Below are 27000 nucleotides of genomic sequence, written 5' to 3' on the forward strand. Positions count from 1 at the left end.
ATACTGATCCATTACAGTAACTAATGATGTGTTGCACTGACATTCCTCTTTTATTATTTTCATGCTATAAAACATACACACAGTAGCTAAGCGTACCATAAACGGAGGAAATTGTCCCCAAAAATAGAAACAAAATAACTTTAATCGTATCATTTGTGCACCTTAATGAATTCAGTGAAGGCATGTTGTTGTAATAAATTGAAAAGTTACATCGGCGAAGGTTATTCAGTTCTTTTGCATTTTTTGAACAAAATAATAAATTAATATTTGTGAGAAATGTCGTAGTTTACAAGGAACAATTCTCGTTTGAATTATTTTACATTGCCATTTCGGGGCCTTTTATGGCTGACTTTGCGGTATGGGCTTTGCTCATTATTGAAAGCCGTACGGTGATCTATTATAGTTGTTAATTTCTGTGTTATTTTGTTCTCTTGTGGAGAGTTGTCTCATTGGCAATCATACCACATCTTCTTTTATATATGTATTTATAGTATACAAGGTATTATCCCACAGTTAAGATTTGTCCACTTTTTAAGAACAGTCTGAACACATCTGTAAAAAACGGACGCCCACCGGACAGAAGGGGACAGAAGGACAATCATCCCACATCTTCTTTTTTAAATATAAATGTACTGTTTTCGATTTTAATTAATGAACATTTATTTTTTAATTTTATACTGTAAGAATAGAGCTGTATAACATTGTTGAACTATTCGCTAAAGTACATGTAGTATGTATTCGTATTAAAAATGAAATACAAAACGAAACATGTATGATAAACTGATAAACAAAATATCAAGAAATTAAGGATGACTAAATGCATGTACAAGAAGAAAATCACCTTTTTATCAAAACATTTTATGAATAAACACTTTTTTTTTTAAAACTGATTGTTTCTATTTACATGTACATATTTACAATTGTTATATACAATTTACGTTCGTTTTTCAACCGAGAATAGTAAAACCTCATGAAGTATATCGTTGGAGTTTATAAACTACATTTAATTCCCCTATGCCATGGTTTGCCATCTGCGTTTTTTTTTTAACAAAGCATGGTTGGTTACATTTTATGAATTTACTGATAATTTCGGAATTTTTTTTCTCAAGTAAACGGAATCATAAAAAAAATCACTATCCTGTGTCGAATACCTAAAACTTGTCAAAGAATATGAAAAGTGTTTGTAGAAAAGTACGGTTTCATTTTTTTATTGAACTTTTGATGTTGTCCCTTGATCCAGAGGACAAATTTGAATTAAATATTTCGATGTTAAAACTGTTAAGATTTTAAAGTTTAAAATTTTACTATCAATTGCAGAAAATTATAAAACCAAGGAATTTCACATGCACATTTATAAAAGCTAGAATTGTGATTGCTTAATCAAGAACACAATCATGTACGCAGATACGACGATGGAAGCTTTAAACGACCTTGACCAGCTACGTGAATATTGATCAGTCCATTCAACGTTATAGTACGTGTGTTCTATATTCGCAGGTGGGAGGTCGAAGGTTTGAATTGACCAATGAAAACGATCGTTCCTTAAAGAGTTAATCTAATAAAGTTTGTTTGACTGATTACGTCGCAATACCTTTCGCTAAGCTTTACCGCATATGAGTATAATGCACTGTTTCTGACAATGTGTACGTCATAAAACAAGAAATGTATATATACATACTGTAACATTTTGACAAGACAAAAATGTATATGAATTGTCTACCACAACAGTGTACTCTTCCTCACCAACAATGCAATGCAGTTTATCCGTTTTGTTACCCTAAAAAAACTTATAATTAGATTGCAGGTCAAAAACGAATTGTAAATGAACAACTATTACATTATCAGTTTGTATGATTGTTCCGAGTGAGGGACACCGAGATTAAACACTGACATTTAAAATGATCTCTTAGTAATGTTTTTATAATGACTCTGGTATTATACGTTATAATTATTGCATTGTAACATGTGTATTGTTTGTATATATTGATATAACTGAGTTTTGATTGTGTTCTAACATTTTTAACTGTGTTCACGGAATAAATATATGCTTATAAGATAATTTTTCTGTTTTTCAAGAACCATTGAAATAGATCTGAATCAAATACTGTCAAATATTTGCGGATAATAACAATGTTATAACAAAAATCAAATGTGAGGAACAGTAAATAGTTATCAAAGGTAACAGGATTATAATTTAGTACGCCAGACGCTCGTTTCGTCTACATAAGACTAATCAGTGACGCGCATATCAAAATATTCATAAAGCCAAACAAGTACAAAGTTGAAGAGCATTGAGGATCCCAAATTCCAAAAAAAATGTGCCAAATACGGCTAAGGTAATCTATGCCTGGGATAAGAAAATCCTTAGTTTTTCGATAAATTCAAAGTTTTATAAACAGAAAAATTTATAAAATGACCACATTATTGATATTCATGACAACACTGAAGTATTGACCACTGGGCTGATGATACCCTCGGGGACGAAACGTCCACCAGCAGTGCTATCGACCCAGTGGTGTAAATAATTATCAAAAGTACCAGGATTATAATTTAGTACACCAGACGTGCGTTTCGTCTACATAAGACTCATCTGTGACGCTCATATCATTCCATACCATTCTAAATAAACATACATTTGAGTTTTAGGAACTGAGGTTGAGAGCATATCAAACGTATGCTTTTACAATATTTTTTTTTAAAGATATGTATGCTAATAGAATAAACAACGAACTGTTTACTTCTGCTTCACATTCTTGTCATCCACAGATGATAAAATGGATACTCACTTATGTACAAATTCTTACAATGAAGGGACTGAACAAGACATTCAAAGTAGTTTTACGCTTTATATACTAAATGATTGTCAATGTTATTTCGTGATCTAGAGTGTAGTTTGCTGATAAAACATGTATCATCGTATTGACGATAACAATCAAAATAGGACTTCTGATATGCGGCCTCTATGGAAATTAGTAGACTGAGTCACATCAATAGAATGATAAAAATAAAGTAACTAAATATTGTACATGTAGTTGACTATTATGTAAGTCTTAGATAAGGAAACTTAAAGAAAAGGGATTCAGCAAAAATAGTTAACCCCTTACCTGATCTGATGTGCTAGAGATTATTTAATCATTGCCTCCTATTGCATATTCAAGATCAATGGAAATGGCAATAATATAAGTCTTCTTTATATGTAATGCTTCCTTGAAGAGCAAACTTGGTATACTTTGAATAAGTTGCTTAAATTAAAAAACACACACACTCACAAAATTATGTACTCACATATTTGTCTAAATTATCAACATTGATCTTCAAACTTTCAGTAAGAACAGCCTGTATCAATACTTTAGTACTTGATATTCTTGGGCATTGATCTGCTGTCATCTTTAAAAAAAAAAATACATTACACAACACACCTTTAATGTCTACCAAATCCATTGTAGATTTAGACCATAGTTCTATCAAACTATAAAATAGACAAATAATGTTTAGAAATAAAGGTTCCAATTTCATCAAGTTTAATTTGTGTAGGATATCAAGGCATTTATTATAACCATAAGTTTACATGCTGAAGGTGGCTCGGGACTATCAGAAGTGCCGTATTTCTTGTTATTTTATTCTTTACAGAAAGTGAATCAAATTGGTCGAAAAAAAATAGGGGGTCACGGACCATTTAAGCTCAAAATTTTACTGCTAAACAGGTATGTAAAAGGGACCATTTTTCAATAAAATGATAGGGAAAATAGAGGTGTTGACATATTTTTATCAGAATATCAAAAGAACGTTCTATTACAATTGGTCCAAAACTGTAATATAAAAAGCTGTAATATAGCTTCAAAGAATGAGCCAAGAAAAACATAGGTCACAGATAAGGAAAACCAATTATTTTGCCTTAAACCCAAATTTTGGCGGGTAAATGGTGAAAATGGGTGAAATGTCATTTTGACCCTTTAACAAATACGGATAATAACAAAAATATTCTATTAGTCACATAACTACAATGATTCAAAATTTCTAATCAATCAAAATATTTAAAAAAAAAATATCGAATTTAAGACAAATACTTTTGTAATTCATGCGTGAAATTATGCGAAGTCGAATAGTCCCGAGCCACCTCAATCAATAAAAAAGGGGCATTTGAGAAAAATCTAAGAAAAATGTAAAATGTTAAAAGAAATCTTAATTCACCACTAATTTTTTTTTTTGGGTGAGAAAAGATACCTTCTCACCTTATCTGCTATTTTGTTATTCATTTTTATACCGGTATGATATATTGAACTAGAACAAGTATTTAAACAGATGAATATGACGGGTGACCTGGTTGGAGCAGGAACACCTTGTCCTTCCGGAACATCTGAGATTACGGACATTTTTTTATAAGCTTTTCGAGTATTGTGTTAGAACTTGTATTCGTCGATTTTTGTTTATGCTGATGTGCTGTCAATTTATTCCCATATAATCGCTTTTAGTTACATTTGAATGCACATAGATTTGACTGCTTGTACTAAATTCATGTTACGTTTTTTTCTTTCTAAAATAACACAAACAAACATTTTAATCAGTGTAAATGTTCTGAAGCAGAACAAACAGCTATCATTAATAGAGATTATCACTTATCTTTATATATGGAATGTATATATATACATATATCACATTAAATATTGTTTAGAAGGGTTTAGAAGGGGTAGTTTAAATATTGTTCACGCAAGAATGCAAATAAAAAAAAGTTGGAGTTAAATCGGTAATTGTTTTTTTTAACGTTTTTAGAATGTGCGTTTTAAATATGAAATGCGAGCAAAACCTACATTCTTTTCTTTATATTTCGCAAAACGATAAACGAATTGACACATATATATATACAGAAATTCATCCACCAAGCACAACCATATGACACATAACTTACCGAAATAATGTTGGAAGTTGGACAGGCTGCTGCATGTCTCCCACAAGATACAGTTTCAATACACCAAAAGCAAACATTTGTATTCACACATGCAGCACAACTGTAAAAAAGTTTTATAATACAGTATTAATAATTGAATTTTATGAGATTTTAGCTACAACGTAGTCTAATGTTATATCAATTTATATTTACTTTGATAATATAATGAATCATTCTTGTCAAGTTTGGCCCACTTTTTTTTTACTTAAAATGTCCTGTAACAAATCAAGAAAATGGCTATCGTTATATTATAGTTCGCTTCTATATGTGTTGCATTATAGTGTTGTGTTTCCTTTGTGTAGTGGTTCGCCTCTTATATTTGATGTTTTCCCTCAGTTTAATTGTAACCAGGATTTTTTTCAATCGATATATGAATTTCGAATAGCGGTATACTACTGTTGTCTTTATTTTGCGACAATTTGTTGTTTTTCAAAAGACACTTCAAAAACTCTTATGATATGAACAGCAGTATATCAGGCATATGTATTGTATGAGCAATGAAATTCACGAAATCATATTAAGAATAACTGCAAGGCTGAGAAAGCGCAGTTTCTGAAGTGAAACAATTTGCATATTTAACAAATTATAAATATTCTTAGAAACACAGTTATAGTAATTTGTTCACTCATATAGCAAACAATGACAATAAACATAGACAGTAAAAGCAGTGTTAAACCATTTCAAAAGATAACATTGAGTAGATATGATAATCCCTTAAGAACATACAAAATTCAGGAGAATATGATATCATCTGTTTATTTATTGCTGGTAGCACCATAAATATCGCTACGTATACGGTTACGATACGAACGTTCAAACTCTTATTTATTTACTAATTCCTAATTTTACTAAGTACAATTTAAAAAAAGTTCGTAATGAATTATGCCAGTACCATAGTACGATAGTACTGACGACTAATTATATGATCCCGTCAAAATTGCTATTGAAAGATTAAAATACTTCTACAACGATCGATTAAAAAATCCCGTTCATAAACATTAAACAAATAGTCTAAAACATACATGTAGCATACAAATATTTACATTTTTCTAAGCCGTTAGCATGTTTTTCAATATATTTTTTTCTGTTGCAAAAAATTAACATAAAATGTATATCCTAACATGTTTTTTTTTTATTTTTATTAACTTGCATTTGTTATATGAATCCTCTTTCTATTTCGGGCCTCGTCTGTTTAGTTACCAGTCTGTACTTCTGCATGTTAGTCAGTCCATCCGTCCGTTATCAGTCCGTCTGTCTGTCCGACTATCCGTTCGTCAGTCCGTCTGTCCATAATAAATTTGGTCTACAGACAGTTAAAATTTTATACTTTATACTTGACATGTATAATAACCAACACCAGAGTGTGTGTTATAATGTTTGTACAAATTCCTTTGTGTGAATAACAGTTCACGTCAAGGTCAAATACTTTTGTTTCAGTTACAACACAATATCCTATGCTAAAGATCGTTTCCGCTCTTATTAATTAGAACCCTTATGATTTCAAAGTTTATACTTGAAATATATATGAACAACACTAGACAATGTGTCATTGTGTATGTACAACTTTCAGTGCCAAATATAACACTTCCATTAAAGAAACAATTGAATAAAATCACTCTTAGCACATAACGATACTATGTAATAACTTAAAACTGCTTCATATCGGATTATCTATACACATATTTTATCACACAGAGATTCACAGCGAGTCCCACAGAGATGGTTCCCATCTCGATGCGAATTAGTTTACATATTTACCTACTAAACACAGAGCATTTCAAGACTTGTACTGTTGTTGCCCCCAGTAAAATTGTGTGAGATTGAAAATCAAAAGTCACATTCAATTGGAATTGTTCTGTAAGCAAAGGAATCATGCATTATAGTATTTTGAAGACACTGTAAAGAAATTGATAATATCTATCGTTTTATAATTGAACTTCATTACACTCCTGAACTTATATTTCGTTCAAACAAGCGTCAAATAATTAAAAGCCTTATTTTCTAAGAAGGCCTTCATTTAGTTTTAGTTTTCCCCCAAAAAAAATTGTTTCTAAGATTAGCCTTTAAAATTGTTGCTAATCATTTTTTTTCTCTGGATCTTTGAATTGTGTTTGTTTTCAATTGTTTTTCTCGTTTCGTTGTGTTCTCTGAGAATTCGACACTTCCTGTTTCTGTTTTCCAAACTTAAATCTAAAATACTCTTTGAACAGAAAGTATTTAATTTACTCCCTATCATAATCAGTTGTGTGATTTTCAGTTGTTTTACCCTAATATTGGGAGTTCCAATTTTTGTAGACTTTTAGAATGTGCATTGAAGTTCGTTATTTTTGTTACACTATGTTTCATTGTTGTTTTGCAATATTTTAATACCAATTGAACTAAATCATTCGTTAAATAGTTTTTTTTTGCGCAAAAACATTTCTGTCCTGCGGTCCTGCTGTATGTACATGTAGACACTTTTGAGAGTGGGTATTGTACTAAGTGGTTTAATCTTTATATTACCATCACCAACGGGCACAACACATTCGAAATATTCGTTCATTATACGCATTGCCCGAGTACTTATATTGAAATCATTCAAACATAAAACGTTGTAAAACGGAATATCTGGATGAAACTTGAATTGCACTGGCATATCTTCATGGTGGACCTGAAATTTTTTTTGCAGAAGTCACAAATTTGAAATTCTGGGTATTCTGGTGTCTCAATTATTTTTAAACAATTTACCAGAGACATAACATGCTTATTCCGATTGTATTTGTATATGATGCGTAAGGAAATGTTAGTTTGTGATTTGTCGAACAACCCGGTTAATTCATGTATTTATAGCTACTTTTAGAGTTCGAAATTGTCTTTTTAACCATGATTGTTTCTTGTCCGAACAAAAAAGGACTTGACAAAAATCGATAATTGACACACAAACATATCATCGTGTTCGGGTTTTTATTTCTTCAAAATCTCGCAAAAATGATCTCCATGGTAAGCTATAATTCAGTGGTTGTCGTTTGTTTATGTGTTATATTTTTGATTTTTCGTACATTTTTTTGTTCATAAATTAGGCCTTTAGTTTTCTCGTTTAAATTGTTTAACATTGTCATTTCTGGGCCTTTTATAGCTGAATATGCGGTATGAGCTGTGCTCATTGATGAACGCCGTTTGGTGACCTATATATGTTAATTTCTGTGTCTCTTGAGGAGAGTTGTCTTGAAATGACATTGATTGGATTTTGAGGTGCATAGTATGTTGTTAAAATACAGTTAATGAAAACATCACCCCCCCCCCCCCCCTCGCAAAAGAAAAAATTAGAAATTTATCAATTGAGTAGTAATAAGATATCAAACAGCTCTTTAAGTTTGTTGAAAATGCCAATGTTTTCTTTCTTTTTTCACGAGGCAATTCAAACCGAAAGGATCAATTATGGCACACGATTATCAGCAGGGTCTGGTGGTGTTTCTGTTGCTCAATCTCTTGTCTTGATTCAATGTTAACTTAAAGTAGGCACCCGAAACCGTCCAAAAATAATATATCCTGGACCTTACCCACGACCTCTTTTCCATATATATATTAGCATATTTAGAATATAATTGTTTTTCCATATTCTTTTTTAAGTTTATAACTATATAATTACTAGTACCATATATAATGTTGATTTCAAAGTTTAATACAAATATAAAATCAATGTGGTAAAAGAAAATACTGACATTGTTTGTAGTTTCATTGATTACCACTGCCTGTGCCTCGACTTGAAGACATTGCTGACCGACAGAAGGCAGCCACCAAGTTGTCTGTTCAGAAGTTATTACGCATCTACACATGTCAAATTCAGAGCTAACAAGTGTATCAACATGCAAAGCAATACTGTTGGGAAGAATACATGTTTGTTTGACCTATTCTTAAAAGGTTTATAATTGATTAGTTTATTTGTTCTCGACTTGCTGTTGTAAATAACTAACATATAACAAACCAATGTTGTTTGGGGATTGACATGTTCACTTTATATTTACACAATATGCATCATTTTATGTATTGTGAAGTCATTTCATTTGTACCATTTACGTCCTTTGGGGAGATTTCACTGATGATAAAATAAAAGTTCACGTCGGTTATATTTAAAGATGTAATATGTTTGAAAAAAGCTGCATTTTATGGTTTTGAATTAAAAACGCATACCAAGTTGAGGCATCTGGTTAAGACCATTATGAGTTCATACGATTCATTTTATGCTCTTTTTTTTTATCTCGATTTCTTTATTTAAAGTTGATCACGTTGATATCAATTAGAGTCGATGTAGTTTTGAACATGTTCTATACATTAATACACAGCTGTTTATTAGTTTGGAAGATTTAGTTGCCAATTGAATCTGATGGAAATAATGTAGATACCAGATAAAGTCAATAAGATTATGAATTGTTATTGCAATAGGGGTACTTGATATTTACCTTCCAGGAATAATGTCCCATCCGCAGGCAGGATTTTCTGATTTCATACATTCAAGGCATATTTCAGTGACGGGACATGGGTCATTATCAGCGATATTTATAACCTAAAATTCAATTAGATTTTCATATCTGTGTATCATATTTCCATGCATTAGTACTCAACATTTAAAAGTCTTAAATTATCTTCATATTATGTGAGTGCATGCATGATTGTTAGAAATTAAAATAAAATTTACATATAGAATGCATTATGTTGCCCTTGATAAATATTAACTTTGTTTCACCTTCTCAGCACTTCAGCATCGATTGTCAATTTGCAGTCGGTGCAGTTCAAGAGAGAGAGTTATAGCGTTTTAATATTACATTCTACAATGAATATGACATTTTATTGTATAGCAATATAATATTTCCCACAGCAAGTAACCAAAAGTTAGAGAACAATAAATTCCAATATTTCACTAGTGCAATGAATCTTCAAAATTCATGACGTCACCAACGAACAAAATCTTAGTTTAAATCAATTTTTACTTTCAAATATTATATTGCTATACAATAAAAGGGTTATTGCATGAATATTGGGGAATACTGTCCCGAGTAGAATTTTTTAATAAATAATAAATATTTTTAATGTTGATAAATTGTAAAATATTCTTACGGTATTCTCAGTCATCACATACACATTCTGGTTGTGAACTTTTATATCTAAAACTGGAAATGTATGCTGCACGGTTTTAAATGTTCCTAGTTGCTCGCTCCTCCATTTATCCACATATATCTGACAATGATATTTATAATTATGATATTATTGTTTATATATATATATATATATATGTTTTGCATAGTTTCGGAGATAAAGCATATCTATTAAAAAAAGAATGAAAGTGACATATTTTGAATGCATTACTTTGTTGTTTTTTTTACATATAAATTAGTTTTACCGTTTGAATGATTTTACACTACTCATATTGTTGGGGTGTTTTATAGCTTGCGGTGAGCCTAGGGTCCGTGTTGAAGACCGCACTTTGACTTATTATGGTTTACTTTTATAAATTGTGACTTGATTGGAGAGTTGTCTCATTGGCACTCATACCACAGCTTCCTATATATATAATGGCAAAAATGATTTCATCAAGATTTGTAAAATCAAATGCCACATTTTATTTATCAGTCTGCATTCGTATAGGTTTTGCATTGCCGACGAGTTAAAAGTTACATCTTGACCATTATAGCATTTCATATTTTCTCCTAAAATATGTGCGCATCAAAGAGATTCCGAAAAAGAAATCCCGATAAATGACACGAAAAATAAATCAAATGGCAGAAAAAGTTTATTGTGTTCTTACAACAGTAATTATTTGTAGAGCTACAGAAGAATTATTTTCTGCTGGGATATATTTGGTACTAATATATTAAGGGGTATTTCCCTAATATTGTTTTAAAATCTATACCATAATGCATTCATCAGCTCCTTGAAAAAGATAGACTACTTGGAACAATATTTCTCTCAATAGATTTTAAGACATTTCAAATATGTAGTAAAACTTCATTGTATTTTTTTGTAAAGATAGTATAGTTATCTTTCTTTTAAAAATATGTTAAACGGAACCACATGCATTTATTGATGATGAAAATGACCCACCATACAAGAGAGGTGTTCAAATCAACTGACATTAATTAAATTGGTGCACATACTTTACCAATTTGTCCTTTTATCGTTCCAGCAAATATTATTGAGTGCGTTAAAAAACTTAATATTCCAAGTTTAACTATGACACCAGCTTTTGCAATCTCACCGCTGTACACTATTTTGTCTTCTGTTATAGGCAGTGTACCTTCTACTGATCCAAATATGGTCGTATTACAGAATCCGTCGTATTCGTCAGTTAACTCTGGACAAAAATGCTGAAAAACACTTACAACTATCACAATAATCAAAACGAATGGTCAGAATTTTGTGTTTACTTTTTTTCTGATCTTTTGAATTTTTACATAGTCAATATATATATATATATATATTGTTTACATTTGTTTGTGTGTAAGTGTCAAATTTTTGTCATGCCACACATCTGTTTCCTATTCCATTAATTCTCACCTATGTCATATCCTGTATAATATTGCGCTATTGACCCTGTCACTTTCTAGAAACAAAACTTTGAAGACCAAACCGTAAATTGAATGTATTACTCATATATAGTTTTTTTTAACTTATTTTATTTTTGTGTTCTATACTTTTTGTTGTCCTTTGTTAGTTAATTCTTATGATGTCTACAAATCAAATGAGTCAAGCCTATTAGATCTTGTTTCTCAATGTTTCTACAGTTGAATTTTATTATTTTGTGTTATATCACGGTCCAAAGTTCAGCACAAGTAAACATTGGCATTTTAATATATGTGCCCGTGTTAGGTCAATTTTGATATTTAAACGTCTACCATAAAGGTCTCTGTAGATCGTCTGGGATAATACGGTGTTTCAACATCATAGCTCGCATATATAAAAAAAACCACATAGATTTGAGGCAGAACAGAGGGACACACATATTAGTATCATGACTTCATAGGACACAGAAATGACAAAAATAAACATATATAAGGTTTTAAATACATGTTAATTTAACATTCATATTTTGTATTTTGTTTTATGAGTGGCATTATTTCAATCCTTTTTAAATAGGTCATACTTCATTTATTATATTGGTATATCAACAACTTTGCAAACATGTATTCCTTTATTTAGGATAATGTTTATTTAATGAAGAAAGTATATTTAATAAACTGCGTTACTTACATTTCCTTGGTCAGATTGACATTGTCTTGTTGTTTGATTAAAACACCAGCCTGTTAGTTTCTGCTTTTTGAAGTATTCGTTTGCAGTATCAGAATTATATGGACATTTTAATCGTTCTTGTCTGGATTTCGTGAAAATATATTTCACATTTGTAATATTATATTTGCAGATCACATTGATTAAATCATCACTAAAAACAACAAACAGGAATCCATGCCAGTACACAGCATCTTGGGCTAGTGTGTAGTTTTTACCATCTTGTGAGCAAACGATTGGTGTGTCTTCAAATCCGTTAGTTCTCATATCAAATGTACCTGTACACATTTTCCCTAATTTTGAATATCCACTGTCTGTATTAAAGACAAAATATGTAAACTTCTCTATTTGTAAAATAGCCTTGAAAGTAACATGCTTTGTTTTTCGTAAATACTCGACAGCGTACGTTCTATTTCCTTTATATGGTTGGAATCGTTGAAGAAAAGTATCTACAGAAAAACTAGATATAGAATTACATGCTTGACTTTCTGCCACAGTCGATAAACACGTTGACGATGCTATAATCAAAATGTTTGTTTCCTGAAATGTAGTGGTTAAATATTTAGTAGATGATTTGCTGCTTATCAGACTTAAACTATTAGAAACAACACTAAGATCTCTATTAAGTTTTACACATAGTGTATCTAATTTCGGGCTAAAATTACAAACAATTAAAGATTCCTTGGTTTGGGTAGACACTAACCAATTTTCAGGGTACTTTGAAGTTGAACCATCAATTGAAACATACTTTTTGTCTAAGTATATCAAAGATGGACTTAACTGAATTATCATACTGTTGCCTCCTATGTACATATAGTCTGATGTAGCAGCTAAATTCCGAAATGTCTCATTGTAGTTTTTATACACTTGGTACACTGATGATGCATTCGTACATTTTGATTGAATGACAATAACGGCTCCTAAGAGCACAAGTATTGAGTTCAAAACCATGCTGATAACTAATCCAATTGTACTTTACTTTAAATCAAGTCGTTGTCGATAGAAGTGTACACAAAGCCATTCTTCGAAAATTGTATTCCTTATCTCTTTTCAAAGAAACCTGAAATTGAAATTTAGGAATTACGTATCAAAACCGGCCTCATGAGGCTAATTTAGTCTATATAATAAGCATAATGAATATGTACATGTGAAATCGTATGTTTTTATCACATTTTCATCCGCTTATAGCATATAACCCAGCCTTGCAACAATACTTACTTATATGGCTTATGATGTAAACACTTGCTACCTGTATATATATAGTTTGTCCAGGTTTGATCAATGATGTAAATGTGTTGTGAGTTTTGTTTAAACAGAGTGACTTAGGTTCTCTCTCTCTAAAAAACAATGAATACAAACCTGTGCCATGGAAAAGATAAAACCAGTATAATGTATATATAAGTTTTTTTTAATGCTGAACCACTATCATTGACCTTTTGATTTGCATAAGTTGTTCATCACATAAATACAAGTAAGACATTACTTGACTAACGAAAGTATTATTTCTATACAGCTTAGTTGGTCTAGTGGTATAGGCCGTTTGACACAGTGCAGACGGTGTTGTCAAGTTATCTGAGATACAGGGGTTTGAAACCATGCTGCGTCCATTTGTAATTAACACAACATTTGACAAATGTGGCTACAACTTCAACAAAGATTATTATATAATTATAGTCATAATTGAAACAGCCGTACAGGCGTAAATTATTTGATTCATTTTGCTGAGGAAATGTCGATTTTTGAGCACGATTAGAGTGAAAGAGTTGCATAAAGTCAGTGCTATGAAACCTTCTATTATTAAATAACACATAAAGAGTATTTACATTACACTTAGTCAATTGATTAATACACTAGATTTTCTCAATTATCATGAATTTCCCCAAATTCGAATTAACATTGGTGGTTGGTATTTGTTTTATACTTTTTTCATTCACGAACTGGACTATAATGATATACATGACAACACCAAAGTAAAAGGACTACTTTCAAAATTTGGTGACTATGTGGAACGCATCTATCCAATCGAACTAGAGATAAAGGATACTACAGATACAGTTAAGTCGGCTTCATATCTTGACTTACATCTAGAAATTGACAATGAGGGTCGGTTGAAAACAAAACTTTACGACAAAAGAGATGATTTCAGCTTTCCAATTGTGAACTTTCCATTTCTAAGTAGCAACATTCCAGCAGCACCTGCATACGGGGTATATATCTCCCAATTGATACGTTATTCCCGTGCTTGTATTTCCTATCATGATTTTCTTGATAGAGGTTTGCTGCTCACAAGGAAGCTATTAAACCAAGAGTTCCAAATGGTGAAGTTGAAATCATCCCTTCGTAAATTTTACGGACGCCATCACGAGTTGGTTGACCGTTATGGAATAACCGTTTCACAAATGATATCGGATATGTTCCTTACGTCGTAACTACAATCCCCTTCCCTTTCATAAATATGACCTACCGAATTAGACTATTTACCGGATTTGTAATCACATAAGCAACACGACGGGTGCTACATGTGGAGCAGGATCTGCTTACCCTTCCGGAGCACCCGAGATCACCCCTAGTTTTTGGTGGGGTTCGTGTTGTTTACTCTTTAGTTTTCTATGTTGTGTCGTGTGTACTATTGTTTTTTTTTTGGCCATGGCGTTGTCAGTTTGTTTTGGATTTATGAGTTTGACTGTCCCTTTGGTATCTTTCGTCCCTCTTTTATGTTTCGAATAATTAAATTTTTTACCGTTATCGATTTTGATTAACTATTGTATCATAATTTTATTCAACAGATACATGATATATAAATAGAACCGTTTTGTTTGCTTCTATCATTGCAGTTATAACACACAGAGGGTTGTTAAAGGCGCAATTTCTACCGGTTGTGATAAATTTCGTTTTGAACATATTATTATTCGTATGATATCATGTCTTGACATAATTTGATTAGACAAGAGCTTAATTATGAGATCGGACAATCGATATTAAAAATCTCTTACCTTTTGAATAAGATTTATACTGATTAGACACTTTTACATCAATTCTCTGTATGCATCAACAACCAGCTGGCCAAATAAAAAAATAGTGTGATAGAAAAACTACCTCTAACTTAAAAGTTAGTTGCATTATTCATAAAAATCAGTTTAAAATCTTAATCATCCCAGTCCTTCTTGTCGGTTGCTAAGGAACATAAATTTCCTTAGCAACCAATGAAAAATTTACCTCAAAATGACCAAATTTCAATTATGAACAGCTAATTTATTATGGCAGATAGCTTTACATAGTTTATCATTAAATGAACAACAGAATCAGTGTATATAAAGTGCGAATCCAGCTAGTTCATTTTTACTGTTATATGCGGGTATGTCTATTGTAGAATAAAGGATCATGGGAAAACTGTATTTGTTTACGTTTTGAAAATATCAAGTTAAAGGATTTTAAGTTAAGTTTTAACATATTTTCTTGTGATATGTCTTTTAAATATACAAACATAGCATTAAACTTCAAATAAGTGTTATAAAAGCATCATAATATAGCATATCGATTATTGAAAGCGATCCATTTTAACTATAGATGCGATGAATAATCACTGTTAGTGCAGTCATTATTAATGTAGAATTTTCAAAGATGCGAGGAATTTTTATTGTAGAATTATGTGATAAATGCACTTGCAACAAATGAAAAAAAACTTAGTTGATGACTTTAGGATTTATGATACATGTATTTTCAATTGAAATACAAACTCCTCATTCATTCTTCATCAAATATATAGCTTTTCAAACTTGTAACAAAAGCGATTCTCAAAATGTCATATTGTATTCTTCAGATTACGTTTCTCCTTGATTTTAACTTATATAGTGAATCACTGGAGCGTGACAGCAGCGGGCCCTCTTAAGCAGTCAGTGGGCCCCTACTTATGAAAAATTCTAAATCCGCGAATGGATACTACCACAGAGGTAAAACCATGCACATTTGGGTTATTGTACACGAAATGCATGCTACAATTCATTTTTGTTGATTTTAGACCCTTTGGAACTCTATGTGGGCTATTTCAGCAACTAGGCAAAAAATCCCCAAACTTGATACATGGTCAGATTCAGCATGTCAACGAATTCCAAATATCTATATTAAAGGACTTTTGTCTATAAATTTGGACCCCACAAAATTGAAAAAGGGACCAAAAATATGAAAAAATGCATGCATCGGATACTTTTGTCATTGAAGGCATGACTGTAACAATAGGATGAATATACAAAAAATATCTTTTTCTGGGGTCTCATTGGGGGGTTCTGATCCCGGATCCCGCTTACTGTTTTGGCAGATTCCCGTATTCCGCTTATTGTTTTGTCAGATTCCCGTATCCCGCTTATACTATGCAGTTCTAATTTTTTGTAATTATCCGTGTCCCGCTAGACTTCATTTCCCGTTTTTCTCTACACAATCATTTGACTTTCACCTGTCACGCTTGCAAAAAATCGGCAATCCGGCGTGACGCTTATACCCAAATGCGACCCACTATTTTACTCTATTTTGACTCATATAAAGCCCATTATAAATATATTAAAAAAGTAGCGTAGATTTTTTCATCCCTTTTTATCCCGTCTCGTTTCGTTTTTGAGCCATATAGATGTCGTATGTGACAATGAGACAACTCTCCATCCGAGTCACAATTTATAAAAGTAGACCATTATACGTCAAAATACGGTCTTCAACATGGAGTCTTGGCTCACACCGAACAGCAAGTTATAAAGGGCTCCAGTGTAAAACCTTTTAAACGGGAAAACAAAGGTGCAATCTATATCAAGATGTACGTAATTAGTGGTGAAGTGTCATGGAAATGGATAAAAAAAATAAGGATAAAGATCTCTATACGCTTTATAAGAAACTAAATGGAATACATTTGAAATAAATGTTATTTCTATTGAATTTAGTAGAGTGTTTTAAAACCAAACTTTTATCCGTAAGTTTAATTTTATCAAATTTTTCTCTTACTTTATCTATTATTTGAGCAAGTCGGCTAAATTAAGGCTTTACAGCTAATTTCCTAATGCATGTAAAGCAAAACTTTGGTTGGCTTGCTTGCTTTGTTTGTATAATTGTTTATACAAACTTTGTAAATAAGATTGACATTTTTAAACAATATGAAAAGGCATAGTTTAACCTGTATTTTTAATATTTGAATTAAATTGGGTGTTATCATAATGATTATCCAATAAAAAAAAGCAAGCAAATCAACTAAAGTCTTGCTCTACATGCTTAAAGAAATGAGCTGTAATAGATAAAACAAATAATAATTATACAGTGAAAATGCACCGCATATACAATACTAATGATTCGCTCCACAGTTAAAATGAAAGAATAGTATCATTATTCGACAGTAAACATGACTAGCATTACGAAATCATCATAGTGGAATTTAGTTAAATATGAAGAAACTGAATGACAAAACATATTCTACGTTATACAACTTTAATAATTGTATTAAAATGAATATTTTTTACTGCAACAACATCGCACCTGTTAGTTATAAAGCACCTGCACGATCTGTTCGTGAAATGTCCTAAAAAATTCACCTATTTTGGTATATATTTCACAGTTGGATGGCTTTAGGCGCGATAAATCCCGCTCGCATCTCTTACTTTGTTTTATTAGTATTATGTATTTCTGAACATATACATTTTAACTATTTTTCTTCATTTTCTTCAAAAATTAAAAAAAGTTCGTCTGTTTATTTATCATTCTACATTAGACATTTATGGCATATACAGTAAAAATGATATTTTAGGATCCGCACTTTACATACACTGAGAATATGCTTTATAAAAATATATTTATTAAAGTAAATCATATACGGTGAAATACAGTATAGAATATCAGAGCTAATAGCTATTTTAAGTACTGTGGATCTTAAGCAAAAAGAGTAAAATTCGACCAAATTTGGTCCCTAAAACATTTTTTTTGCAGAAATATAGCCAAAACATGACTCACTACACTTAAAGATTAGGTATTTAGCTAATCATTAATGAACAAATATCTCTGGGTAAACATATTTTAAATCAATGGCGGATAATTCAAATTGGGTCATATTAGGGGTGTAAACTGTTCATGTAGGCCAATTTTTCATATGTTTGCTATCATACCAGACAATTTCAACCATATAAACCAGCTAACATGTTACATTGATTTTGGTGTTTGTTGAATATGTTTGTTCAAATGACTGACCTATGGTGGACAATAAAAAACCTTAATGCAAACCTTAAAAAAAGTGGGGGGAGGGGAGAGGGGGGGGGGGGGGGTAGTGACATAATTTTTTATTTTTTGCACAACAAAATTAGAAATAGAGAGGCACTAAAATCAAAGAATTTTGGTATGGATACTTCAAATGATTTTCTTTAAATACAGAGATAAACAAAATGGGTTCATAACTTGGTTCATTATCTATGGAACATTTGGGTTTTATGTTAAAAATTGGGGATTTTGAGAATCAATTTATTTTACAGGGTATACTTTGAGTAATTAAGTAAATACTCTTTTCAATCAAGACTGAGCACATAAATTGTTATTTTTTTTTTCTTCAATTCAATTCAAAGTAAAGGTTAGATGACAAAATACTACATCTTTGTTGAAAAACCGTAATTTTGAGATGAAGTGTACTTTATGCAGATGCTGTCAGTATCAGTGTCAGTGCTACTGGTGTTCTTTCGTATTCATACTTCAATTATTTTTAAAAGAAAAACGGTTTTGGTATTTCTTTTAAGTGTTTTTGTTGTTGTTATATAATAATATATATACAATTGCTAATTGCCTTTATAGATACTTATTGTCTTTGGCCCAACATGATAAGTTCCGCATGTATTCAATATATTTTTATTAAATGTGTTAAATTTAAATTGCTTGAACTATAAATCATTTTGTATTAAAGGTTTGAGTCAATACCCATTTAGTTTCACATCAATATATGTATCATACACTTAATACAGTCAATGGCAACCAGACTATACACATTTTTTGTATTTTTTTTTTAATTTGACTGTTAGTTTGGACCATTTCAACTTAAAAAAAAAGTAATCGAAAAAAATAATCTGGCCAAAGTTTTTCATATTCGGTCTATTATTACAGACACTACAAATGTCAAAAAGTCTGAAAAAGACCAGTTTTTGTCTGAATTTGCATGAACTTTTACTTGACATTCATAATATATCTGAATAATTAAAAACAAATTCTTGATATAGTATGAAGTTGTCTAATAAGGTTCTTGACTTTTCTTGACAAGTGTCTTGACAGTATGAACATTGTCTTAAAATTTCTCGACACTTCCTGTATCATCTGATAAAAGTCTGGATTAGTCTCGACCAATTCTTGACTGTCTTAAATTTGTCTCTATCTGTCTTGACATATTCCTGACATTCTTAATAATGTCTGAATATGTCTTGACACATTCTTGACATTCTAAATAATGTCTGAATATATCTCGATACATTCTTGACAGCCTGCAATATGTCTTGACACTATTTCAACAGTATAAATGTCGCCTGAAATGTGTACAGAATTATTCTGCACTGTTTATGACATTCTATTGCTGTTATATACTCCTTTTTATTATGGCTAAACTAAACTTTGAAGAATCAAGGATATATTTGGTATAGTAAGATACCCTTTTGGTGCAACTAAGTTGGAATACTTTGAATAATCCCCAATGTAGTTTAATTTTGATTAATTTTTATGAAACGTTTAATCAATTGTTTTCACTTGGAATATAAGTCTAAGTAACTGAAAAACAGCATTCAGATTTTTGAAAAAGGTGTCTTGTAGGCAGTTTTGAAATGTGACCTTGTGTCTATTTTGGACCACGCAATTCATCTTGTGAGTGTTTGTGTGTCTAACAAAAGAAGGGGGGGGTGTAGGTCAGAGAATCTGTTCTAATCTTGAAAACCTAATTCATTTTTTAGAACAACCCAAACATATTTTTTATTCAAATCTGAGATGTTGAATTTTATAATTTTTATGAAAAATAAATATTTGTGGTAACTCCTTCCTGAAAAGAAAAAAAAGTGTTTAGATTTATATTATGCATGTCTGTTTGAGATCCATTTCATAAGACCAATAATTTCTATAGAAATCATTGATGGGACCCGTCATAAATACATTTTGTTTTATAATTCCTAGAGTAGACAATAATATTCTTTTATTCTTTGTGAATTATTCATTTTGCTTTTATGTTATATGTTTATGTAATACTTAATATATATTCCAACAGATGACTTGTAACTTTAAAACAACAGTATATTATGTAAAGAGAAATAAAGATTAAAGTTATATCATGAATACTGGTCATGATTTGTAAAACTCAGAATTGTCAAGTAAATTTAAGACAAAACTCAAAATGTTCAGAATATGTCAAGCCATACTGAGAAAAAAGAAGAATATCGAGAATTTGTCAAGAAATTTTAAGACCATATTCAGAATGTCGAGAATATGTCGAGTAAATTTCATACAAATTTAATATAAATGAGAATTTGTCAAGAAAAATTAGGACACAATTCATACTTTTTGAGAATGTCGACAAAAAGTTCATGCAAATCAAGACAAAAACCGTTCTTTTCAGACTTTTAGACTTTTGTAGTGAGAGAATTGATGTTAAAGATTCAAATAATATCATTAAAAAGAAAACCTGTTTCGCAAGTATCTGCTTCAATAGAGTATTACATTGCGATAACGTAATTGATAATAAATTGTCTGTTTGAAATACTGTTATTGTAATTATAGAAGGTCAAATAACAGCACACAAAACACAACAGGTAATCAAATCCTGTTCCCAATTTGGCAGTCGTCGTGTTGCTTATGTAGGCATTCTATCGGTGATGTCACAGATGAGAAAAAGAGGACCACAAGATGATAACATCACTGGCGTCGTCAGTAACACAAGGGAAGAAACTGCAAGCTCTGGAATATGGGATATGGACACTCCGTTGGAAGGCGCTACTAGAATGTTGCTAAGTATCAATTGAAATTTCAAAATTGGAAAACATGAATGAAGTTTTATTTTTACTGACACTCATTGTAAATTTATAGAGGGATTCAAGATATCAGACAGGGCTAACTGCATCTGTTGAAACCTTTTGTTAATTAAATTTCTATATAGTGGTCTTATTTGGTCAGCCATATATCAATGTTGCAATTATTGAAATATAAGATAAAAAACTTTTGTTTATCGAGCGTTACATTTTGTATTTCCCTTACAGTTTTGCTTTGAGTTCAGTATTTTCGTACAATTTTTTAAAACTATGATATTATATTGAAGCAAGCATATGTCTAAAACAAACATCTGACACAATGAATACACGTAAACATGTAAGATGAATTAAAATAAACGTGTGTGAGTACGTTTTACTGAACACATGAAATGATTAAGATAAATTTTGATATTATAGTTTTTACTTCTGATTAGATATTTCTGCATTCTAGTCTATTCTTGGGTATTTTTTCCCTAAAATTAATTTATCAGGAGTATATGAGACAGTAATGTATTTTATTTACATATGCTTATATCAATTACTCTGAACGAATCTTCAATATAAGAATCCTAATATAAAAATAGATATAAGAAGATGTGGTATGAGTGCCAATGGGACAACTGTCCATCCATTTCACAATTTATAAAAGAACACCATTACATGTCAAATACGGTCTTTAACACGGAGCCTTGCTACACCGAACAGCAAGCTATAAAGGGCTCCAAATATTAAATATATTATTTTAATTGTAAAACAATGCAAACGGGAAGACCAACGGTCTAATCTATATAGAACATCTTTAACAATATTATAGTATTAATGTGCATAAAAAATAAAATTAAAATGTGTGATTCGACAAGCGTTATTAATACACTTACCTTTACTGTACGCATATTTGACTTTATAAATGTCTTTGTTTTCGTTGTGGATCTTTATTATTTTATAGAGTACTTCATATTATAAATGTTTGCTCTTCGTAGGGAAATCATAAAATAATGAAACACTTTTTGTGAAATTGCGTTTATTACCAGGTATAACAAAAATCAACAAAACCCGTCGTTAACTCAGACATTTTTCGGGGTGCACAATTTAAAATATATTTCTATAATAATGTGAGTCAACATTAAAATCTACTGTTTTACATTTGAAAAGGAACTTTTCATTTTCCTTGGAGTTAGGTGTTTTTTTTAATGGCTAAATAAAATTAAAAGGATACATTTATGTATTTTGTAAAGAATAACTCGTATTGCAGGTTAATAAACAATGTGGTTTATACTAAATGCCCATGGAGTACTGTCAACATTTTTGTCTGGTCTTTTAGGGGGGGGGGGGGGAGAATATATCTACAATGTGTCTTTTTTCAAATTTGTATTGGTAATGTACCTCGGGAAATTCTTTAATCGATTGAGAAAAAAACAAATTCGGGTTAGAAACTAAAACTAAGGGGAACACTTCAAATATAAGATGATAACTACGACACAACATAAACACAACACTTAAAGTAATGATTCAATTATTTGAATTAACATATACATGAACTATTTATTTGTGAAGAAAAAGAAATTTACTATAAATAATATTCAATTAATTACAGATGTGTGATAACTTTTTTAATTAACTGTAATCGTCAATATTTCAATCGGAAATGACCAATTTGTAATTTAATTTTGATTTACCTTATACTGTGATATTTTAGGTCAGTGTATCCAGGATACGATGACAATCTGCGTTAACGAGTGACTACATACGATAAACGTGCATTTACTTTTGTCGAAAATAGAAGACGCGCATTTTTTCACGTTAACGCGGAGGTAAACGGGAAAGTAAGCGCTTTACAAAATTAGAAGACGCGCCGTTTTTGCGTTAATGCGGAAGTATACGCTAAAGTAAACGCCCGTTAACCTTTTATGTCTACTGCAATTTTGAAGTAAACGCAGAGTTAACGCGGCGTTAACATGAAGTGAACACGAGTAAACGCCGCGTTAACTTTTTCGGCCCGTCTACATGTAATGCTTGGTCTGCACCCAACTGTACATGTATCATTATATTTGACGAAATAAGTGAGAGAGTTTGTATACTGACATTAATATCCTATTCAGATCATAACTAACTAAATTTTACCAGCAATGAAGTATATGAAAGTCTTTTTTTAAATTGTCGATTAGGTTTACAGAAAACAACAACAACCCGCAAATAATTTGTGATATGGGTTTACTATGTATACATGTACTGTGGACAATTGAACCATTTGGCCATGGAAAAAATTGCAAATCCGACTTTAAAACATAATTTTGCCTGTTGATCATTGCCTTAAAGAATATATCCATTAGTTTGGTACCATAAGTGTCTAAATCATTTGATATTTCATGATAGAGTTTACATTTGAAGTGTTCCAACTTTAAAGAATATAACTAAATGAATTGATTTTACATACAGTGTATATCAACATGGAAATTTATTATTATGTAAAATAACAAATACTGCAAACAGGAACGTTTCTGTTGCATGTTCACGTAATAAATGTATGAAGAAATGACTGCCATGAAGGGCGAAAATATTGGCTGCCACTTGAAATGGTATGATTAATTAGAATATAGTCTATCATTCCAACAGGCCATGTACGAAACTCTTAAACGTGCAGAGAGCGTGACATTCTCAACACTAGGCATCAGATGTAAATCCCGTTTTGTCGGAATGTGGCTGCGACTGTATATATCCCGCAGCGCTGAACAGACGCTCTTTAGCAAGGATTGAAATGCGGTTAGGATAAGAAGAAGGGGATCATATTTCTTAACCTTATAGTCACCATTTGGGTTCTATTTTAAGGTAAGTCAATTGCACAACCATAGTTTCATTTGTACATGTTGTTAGTTAGATACAGAAAAAAGGCATATGTGTCTGCTGACAATGAAGAATATTCACGCTTAAATATGTCATTCGGAAGAATAAGTAAGGTTATTCGGAAAAAAATAACAATCATTGATTTCGGAACAAAACTATCAAATCGGCTTCACATCGAAAATATGTTGACATTTCAGGGACAACAAAATTGCTTTTCATTTTATCGACTTGTCGTAAATCTCTGTTGTGTTATTAAGGAATAACAGTACTGTAGTTGAAGAGTTGCCACCGTCAATTGTAGATTTGACGATCGCAAATGCAGTTTTACTGGCGACGCGTAGCGGAGACAGTAAAACGGAGATTTGCGACCGTCAAATCAAAATTGACGGTGGCAACTCTTCAAATACAGTACTGTTATTCCGATTCTAATGCATTACAAAAAGAAATAATACGATAAAACTTGAAAAAAGGTATAAATTTGACAAATAAAAAAAATCCGCGAAACTTCATGAATGATTTTGGCGCAAAGACGTCATGGCTAAACGTGACGTCATACAAATGAAAACTTACAAACTGGAGATTATTACGTTACCGGTACGATTCAAATTCGGACAAAATAACATTAAAACGGCGAATTCGAGGTAGGTGTTGTTTTATTTTCGATTATATAGTAGTAATCGAACATTTGTTGATTTAACAATTCAAAATGGCGGGTCCATCCTTAGTTACGCCTGGTCAACTGTGGATTTGACGGCAACTTTTAGCCAATGAAAGTTTTTATTAACAAAAAATTATGGAATAAGTAGTCAGAGTTCGTATATATCATATCATATACTAACATACTTTGAAGAACTAAATATTGACTTATGAAAAACGAACATTTTAAGAAAAATTTTCAGCAAAAATACATGTATAAAAGTCGAATGGACAATAATCACAAACGTTTTTTTGGAAAATAAAGCTTTCAGATATTATTTAATTACTGGCTTTTGATAAGGAAAATATGTTTATAAAACACATATTTTACCGAAACAAAAACAAAAAAGTAATTGTTGAATTCCTTATTCAAATAGACAACCGAGAAAAATATGAAATACATAGTCTTATTTTATAACAAATGCATGTTATAAAAGACAAAGCTGATACAATGTTGTGTATACTTACTCTGTGCTGTCACTGGCACAAAAATGGTCTTTAGTACCCACAATAATATACTTGCATGTGGTTGCAGCTTTGACATCATCTGAAAGTAATTACTGTATGTAATCACATACATATCTAGATTATTATCATCTATGATTAAAACGTAATTCAAAAATAGGAATCAAAATTCATAAGTTAAATACTTCAAAACAAAAACAATTTATTCTTTAAATTTATAATATCGAAAATACAAATTCAACTAGATATGCGAGACAGGATTCGATTTCATAAATACTTGTCAAGGAATGACTACAAGTTGTACTGGTAAAATGTATATTAATGATTAATCAGAATAACTAATTTGTATGCAAACCAAATAGAACAATTGCGGGTGGCTGAAAAGGGTGGAGAACACCCCAAATGTCCAACCAACAATGTTTGGTGCTTGAATTTGTTATTATTTTCATCTATTTGTTTTTAACTTTAGGACCCTTTTGAATTGATATTGTCAGATTTTAAAATCAAATTTAATATCAAAAAAGAGATCCCATTGTTGCATTTTGTTTGACACGAAATTATGGCAATTCATCTTCATCGTAAATCATGCTTATATGTAAGACTGATTTAAAAGGCACATGTTTTGTGTTCTTTTCAGTAACATAGTTACATAAACAATATACCGACACCCTCACGAAACGTACATGCATGAACAAACAAACCTGTGCATCTGGAAAAGTTTAAAGGTAAAGCATGCCCTTGATAAATAAAATTCCAATGTATTGTATGTTTTAGAAAATTCAAACTCAACTGGGTCTTGTCTGTACTCAGAGTAAATTTGAAGTGCAAATACAGCCATTTTAGCCGAAGGGTCCACATAAACCTTAAGATGAGTTATCTGTGTAAGGATTCAAATGACGAGTACAATAACTGTCCTTTTGTTAAGGTGCAATTGTATTTGATACATCAAATGGAACAATGAAATATATCAGCAGACAAACTTGTGAAGTATCAATACAGTTCACAGGCTGAAAACATAATACTAGTAATAACCTAAACTATGTACGCCTACGCAAATGTATGTAATAAATACATATGTGTCTTGAGTATCCATCTAATCTTAAAAAACATTATTAATACCCGATGCAACGACGATTTGAAAATTGGACTTTTGTATAATTTTGTACTTTGCTTGCCAACTCTCTATACAACAGGTATGGATGTTGGTTTTTTTTTGTTCTGTTTTCTAAAACAAATGATTTCATGAAGTTTATAAGCATTAATTTACCTTCATCAAAAGAATACATCGCATTATATCCACAGCTAACCAGGAAGTAAATGACATAATGACTACCTTTACATCATACTGTATGATATTGGTATATTAAGTCGTAAAGTGAAACGATTAAGATGTAAAGAAAAGATTTAAAAGTATTCACAAATTTCAAATCAATTGTCTAGTGGTGTTTACCCAACCAAACAACCGTTGTACTGTGTCTCGTATTTCATTTTTGTATTTGTTTCATTTTCGGAGGGACAAGTTATGTAACTAGGTCATATCATATTGAATAGATGATTTTGGTTGAGTAGTCGACAACAAACTATCTTTTAATCGTAAAATGAATTATTTTCAATAGATAAGTATTATAACATTTCTATGTTTTTGTATAATATATCTGAATGCTTTAGAAAAGGGCATATATTTACATGTTTGTCAGCTTAAATTTATCAATTTGTTGCCCCCTTAATAGATTCGGAATATGCATGCAAAGTTTGAGGATGTCATATAGACAAATATACGCAAAG

The 27000-nt window shown here is 31.1% G+C and overlaps 1 protein-coding gene across 1 annotated transcript in view; it reads right to left on the bottom strand.

Annotated features, from left to right (window-relative positions):
* The window catches only part of LOC139487832 (plexin-2-like), a 40534-nt gene extending 15235 nt beyond the window's left edge, over positions 1-25299 (bottom strand). The window contains exons 1-11 of the mRNA XM_071272992.1: positions 25219-25299; positions 12170-13265; positions 11077-11286; positions 10040-10159; positions 9385-9488; positions 8647-8752; positions 7448-7595; positions 6704-6800; positions 4907-5006; positions 3286-3387; positions 1679-1777 (exon numbers count right to left, since the gene is read on the bottom strand). Coding sequence (XP_071129093.1) covers positions 1679-1777; positions 3286-3387; positions 4907-5006; positions 6704-6800; positions 7448-7595; positions 8647-8752; positions 9385-9488; positions 10040-10159; positions 11077-11286; positions 12170-13156 — 2073 coding nt within the window. The 5' untranslated portion in view covers positions 13157-13265; positions 25219-25299. The remainder of the gene's footprint in view (positions 1-1678; positions 1778-3285; positions 3388-4906; positions 5007-6703; positions 6801-7447; positions 7596-8646; positions 8753-9384; positions 9489-10039; positions 10160-11076; positions 11287-12169; positions 13266-25218) is intronic.
* Positions 25300-27000: the final 1701 nt, after the last annotated feature.

The sequence above is a fragment of the Mytilus edulis genome, chromosome 1 (genome assembly GCF_963676685.1).
Source record: "Mytilus edulis chromosome 1, xbMytEdul2.2, whole genome shotgun sequence".
NCBI lineage: Eukaryota > Metazoa > Mollusca > Bivalvia > Mytilida > Mytilidae > Mytilus > Mytilus edulis.